This window comes from Juglans regia, chromosome 2 (assembly GCF_001411555.2).
Source record: "Juglans regia cultivar Chandler chromosome 2, Walnut 2.0, whole genome shotgun sequence".
Lineage (NCBI taxonomy): Eukaryota > Viridiplantae > Streptophyta > Magnoliopsida > Fagales > Juglandaceae > Juglans > Juglans regia.
The window spans coordinates 13,181,268-13,186,906 of NC_049902.1; the positions used below are offsets into that span (position 1 = coordinate 13,181,268).

The 5,639-nt window shown below is 37.1% G+C and overlaps 1 protein-coding gene across 1 annotated transcript; it reads left to right on the forward strand.

Moving 5' to 3' along the window:
* The first annotated feature begins 5,050 nt into the window (after positions 1 to 5,050).
* Positions 5,051 to 5,639, forward strand: LOC108998006. Its single transcript, XM_018974414.2, has one exon. It carries the CDS (start codon positions 5,052 to 5,054, stop codon positions 5,598 to 5,600), a length of 549 nt encoding a protein of 182 aa, XP_018829959.1. The 5' UTR covers position 5,051; the 3' UTR covers positions 5,601 to 5,639.

The window sequence follows — 5,639 nt, forward strand, 5'->3', positions numbered from 1 at the left end:
ATACTTAGGCCATGTCATTAATGCTAAAGGGGTAATGGCCAACCCCTCTAAAATTGCCACTATGTTAGAATGGCCCGAGCCTAAGAATGTGAAGGCCCTAAGGGGATTCCTAGGGCTAACGGGATATTATCGAAAGTTCATAAAAGGATACGGGACCATCGCAGCCCCATTGACGAAATTATTAAAAAAGAATTCTTTTGAGTGGAATGGCAAGGCTAAGAAGGCCTTTGAGGAGCTGAAACAGACTGTATCACAGCCTCCTATGTTGAGATTACCTGATTTTAATAATCCTTTTACTATTGAGTGTGATGCGTGTGGAATGGGGTTGGGTGCCGTTTTAATGCAAGCGGGGCAACCCATTTCTTATATGAGTAAGGGGCTTAAGGGGAAGGCCTTGTTGCTATCAACGTATGAAAAGGGACTCTTGGCCCTTGTGACAGCAGTTCAAAAATGGAGAACTTATTTGCTTGGTCAAACTTTTATTATTAAAACTGACCAAGAAGAGCTGAAATACTTGTTGGAACAAAGAATGAGGACTGAAATGCAGCAAAAATGGGTGGCTAAGTTGATGGGCTATCATTTTTCTATTGAGTATAAGAAGGGAAAAGAAAATAAGGTGGCGGATGCACTCTCAAGAAGGATGGAAGGCCTAAGCAAGGGGGAATGTGCAGCGATACTCTCTTTCCCTAAACCTTCATGGTTAGATGAGTTAAGACATAGTTATCAAGAATCAAGTGAGATGATTATGTAGCTTGATCAACTCAAGGCAAATCTGAATGTGCCTAAAAGGTATTCTTTGATACAATGGGTGATTCTAAGAAAGGGGCGTATTATATTACCTGAAGATTCTGATTTTAAAAAAAAAAAGTGTTGCAATTCATCCATAATAACCCGCAAGCAGGCCATTCGGGATACTTGAAAACTTATAAGAGGGCCAAAATGGATTTTTTTTGGAAGGGAATGAAAAATGACATCAAGAAGTTGGTTCAAGAGTGTGATACTTGTCAGATTATGAAGAATGAGACAGTACATCCAGTAGGGTTACTCCAGCCACTCCCCATCCCAATCAGCCATGGACTGATATATCACTTGATTTTGTAGAAGGGTTACCAGTGTCAAAGAGTTTCAGTGTATTATTGGTGGTAGTGGACCGACTCACTAAGTATAGCCATTTTATACCCTTGGCCCATCCTTATACTGCTCAAGTAGTAGCTAAAGAGTTTATGAAGAATGTCTTTAAGCTACATGGGTGCCCTAGGTCTGTGGTGTCAGATTAGGACCCAATTTTTCGGAGTAATATTTGGAAGGCCCTCTTCACGGCACAAGGGTCTTCACTGGACTTCAGTTCAGCTTATCACCCGCAATCGGATGGCCAAACAGAAGCAGTGAATAAATGTGTGGAAGCCTACTTGCGTTGCTATGCTAGTTCTAAACCTAAAGTATGGGCTCATTGGCTCCCAATGGCCGAGTGGTGGTATAATACCACCTATCATACAGCCACCAAAATGACTCCCTATCAGGCTGTCTATGGCTATCCCCCACCCACACTTTTATCTTACATACTAGGCACAGTCACAAATGAAGCAGCAGATCAGTTCCTCAACAACAGAGATCAAGTCATTAATTTACTAAAGCAGAATTTAACAGAGGCACAACAAAGAATGAAACATCACGCTGACAAGCAAAGAATGGAAAGGGAATTTACAAAGGGAGATTGGGTTTACCTCAAGCTTCAGCCATACCGTCAAAAAACCCTAGCTTTGAGGAGGAATTTGAAGCTCTCTCCAAGGTACTACGGGCCTTCCCAGGTTGAAGATAAGATCGGATCTGTGGCCTACAGACTTAAACTTCCCGAATACTCCAAGATCCACCCCACATTTCACGTCTCTTGTTTGAAGAAGAAGTTGGGATCACAAGTTCCCATCCTTCCAGTCCTTCCTCCCACTGATTCTTCTGGAGAGATACAACCAGAACCTGAAGAAATTTTAGAAAGAAGAGTGAGAAAACAAGGGGACCGTGCGGTTACAGAGATGTTGGTCAAATGGAATGGGTTACCTACCGAGGAAAGCACCTGGGAATTTCTGTTGAAGCTTTGAGGCCTTTACCCACACCTTGTGGGCAAGGTTTTCCGAAGAGGGGAAGATTGTTAAGGCTCCATCAATGGCAAGATGATATGGGGAAGACAGGAGCTGAGTACGGGAGTCAAGTGTGCAAGTGTTGTCGAAATGAAGAAGTGAACTTGAAGTAGTTGAGAAGCTGGAACGATGTCGTGGGAGTCTGGGACTTGAAGAACAAGACGCACCGTTTAGATAGGTGTTGTTATTAGCGATAGATGGGTGCTACGCACCGTTTATGTTGTTTTTATTATTAAGGGGCCTGTAAACGCAGCGTTTGGAATTATTCCAAACGGTGCGTTCATCTATCAATTAGTTGTTAATCTGTCATTTATTTTCATGCTGTGAGGTCAAGTTAGTTTAATGGGAATTCTGTTAGAGCAACGTCTTAAGGCAGGGAATGTAGTGGAATTGGGGACGAGAGAATATTTGAAGAAAGTGGAATTTGTAGGAGGTTGGGGAGCCCTCGAATTACTCCCGTATCAATACAGTTGTGCCCTTTGGCATTTACTCAAGCACCTGGTGTGCATCTTCTTCACTGTATTCATACCGTGCATTTCATTCTACAGCATTCTTAATTACAACAATCATCCTATAAAAACTTACTATACCGAAGCTCCATTACACCTTTTTACCCATTACATAATGTCAGTACCTCTAAACTAAGCACTTAACAAGTAGACTTTCTCATAAAAATAACGTGGTTATGAGAGGGAATCGAAACTGTTGTCAGAACTCAGAAGGTGATAAAAGTAGATCAGAAACGCATACTCCTTTGACATTACGTACCTTTCAGTTACGCTTCGTAATTCGAGCTCGGCATTAGACAGAAAATAACGTAGGCATTAATTAACAAAGGGCTGAGTTTGTAACTTTGTAGATAGCGAGTGATGAATGATATTCATGACTAGGATCAGTTTTATACTAATGGCAAAGCGACTGATCACATGTCCTGATTGCTCTAGGACTTGTTTGTTTTTAAGAAATTTTTTAATTTATTTTATTTTATCTTATCTTATTTAATTATTATAATTTTTTTAAATTTTCATATTTTAAAATAAATAAAATAAATAATTTAATTTTTTTTAAATCTCAAAATAAAAATAATATTAAAAAAATATATTCTAACAATATTTTATTTAATTTTTAATTTTTATCTTAACTCAATTCAATTCACTTCATCTCATCTTATTTGTAAAAATAAACGAGACCTAAATATAATCGCTACAATCGCTATGGTGTACGACCATGATATTACAATCTCACTTTCTAATAGTATATAAAAATTGATACTTTGTGCTACTCCCTCTAAGAGGAAGGGATAGGAAATATTTAGGCCTGATTGTTTAGTAAAATTATTATATCTCATCTTATCTTATATAATTATTATAAAATTTTTAAATTTTAAAATAAAATATAATAATTAATTCAATTTTTAAAAATTTTTAAAATAAAAAATTATATTATAACATTAATATTTTATTTAATTTTTAATTTTTATTTTATTTCAATTTACTATGGACACTATGCAAAGCAGGCCTTATTTATTTCTAGTATCCATTTCTTTTTTTTCCCTATATTGTTGCTACGTTAATTAAGAAATGGTATTTATCGAATCTCTTACCTCTTATTCACGTATTTTTTTATCCCTTAATTATGATAATAAAAAAAAAACCCGTTCACCGTACCGTGTGAAAGAAGACTCGTGCATAAATTAAGGGCGCATAAATACTACCATACGGTAATATGTAAAAGGCTTATAATGGTTTAGATGATGAGATGAAATAGTTTTTTATAAATTTAATAAAATATTATTTTTTAATATTATTTTTATTTTAAAATTTAAAAAAATTAAAGAGAATATTTTCATGCAGGTTGAACCGATTTCACTTAAATAACGGCGTTCAATAGAGATGTTCCATGTAGACAACTCAGATTAACAAGCGTGCAGTGCACTGCAGAGGAACAAAACTTTCATCCCGTAAACCCATCCCCCCCCTCCCTCCTCTTTCTCTTTCACACCCACGAGAAATGAAACCAACGCTCCCTCTCTCTCTCTCCCAAGAAATTTTTTTCTTATCCTCATCGTTGATTTGTGGAACATATATCAAATTTGAGAATATCTTCTAACCCTGATTTCATGGCCAAGACTTTTGGTGCTTGATAATCTCCTTATTGCTTTTTTTTTTTTTTTTAATATGATTTGGTCCATCCCACACCGAACTGATCATGTTCTTCCAAAAAGTAATTATAGTGAAAACACAAGTTTTTAAGCTATATTTCTTCAAAAATAATCATTAATCAGATTTAGGAATATCTTCTAACACCAATTTCATGCCCAGGTTTTTTTGGTGTTTGATAATCTTCTCATTTGATTTTTTTTTTTAATCTGATCTGGAAGTGTTTAGTGTCATTTTACAGTGTTTGTTTAGTGTTGGATTAGTGCCATCGGAGCTCCTCCGCCGGTATGAAGGTGTGCAACGGTGTGGGTAGGGTGGGTTTTTGTGTTTTCAGAATAATAGTTGTTTCTCCCGGTGGCTCACACGTTTTCTCTAATTTTTCTTTTAGAGTAATGATATTTACTGTCACGAGTATATAAGTACTATATAATCGTTTTAAAAAAAATAAATAAATATAAGATTCATATAAAAAAAAAATTAATTTTTTAATTATAAACTCTATTTTTTTTAAAACGATTATATAATATTTACGTATTTCACGTACGTAATATTACTCTTTCTTTTCTTTTATTAACATGGGATGCGCTCAGGTAACTTTTGTGTGGGTTGCTGATGTGTCAGCATTTTATTTGTGGCCGTTAACTGCATGAGAACGGAATTGCCGTTTCAAAGAGTTTCTGTTTATTTTATATGAGGCTCGCCTATAAAACGTTGAGAGAATAGAGAATAAGACCTACTGTCTTCAAACGAGAAAACCATGACTACTTCCTTCACAGTTTTCATCGTTCTGCAACTTCTGCTAACTCCAGTCCCGCTACTGCTGCTTGGCCAAGCTCTTAATCCCGTTAGAGGCAACGACAACTTGATCGAAATCGAATGCCACAATGCGGAGGTACCATCCACATGCATCCAGTGTCTGAAATCCGACCGACGTTCCAAAAACTCAGACAGAGTAGGAATCGCGGTGATAATGTTGAACTGCCTGCAAAACCACGCAATGACCTTGTCAACAAACATGTCAGAGCTGGCTTCCGGAACCGCAGATCTAACCATGAAGAATGTGTTCGAAGATTGCGGCCGAGGTTTTTCATCTGCATATAAAGAGCTGTCTTCGGCGACCTCGAGTTTGGAGAAACGCAAGTACGACAAAGCTGAAATGTTGGTGAACGAAGCCCTCGAGTTCGAGCTGAAATGCCATTCGAAGATCGGAAGCTATGGGGATAAAATCCCGAAAGATGTTGTTTATGGGATGAAGCTTTACGAAGATCTTTCTGAGGCTACAAATAGGATAGTCGAACGACTTTAATAATTCTCAATGTTTTTGGGTTCACCTCAGTCGTGATAT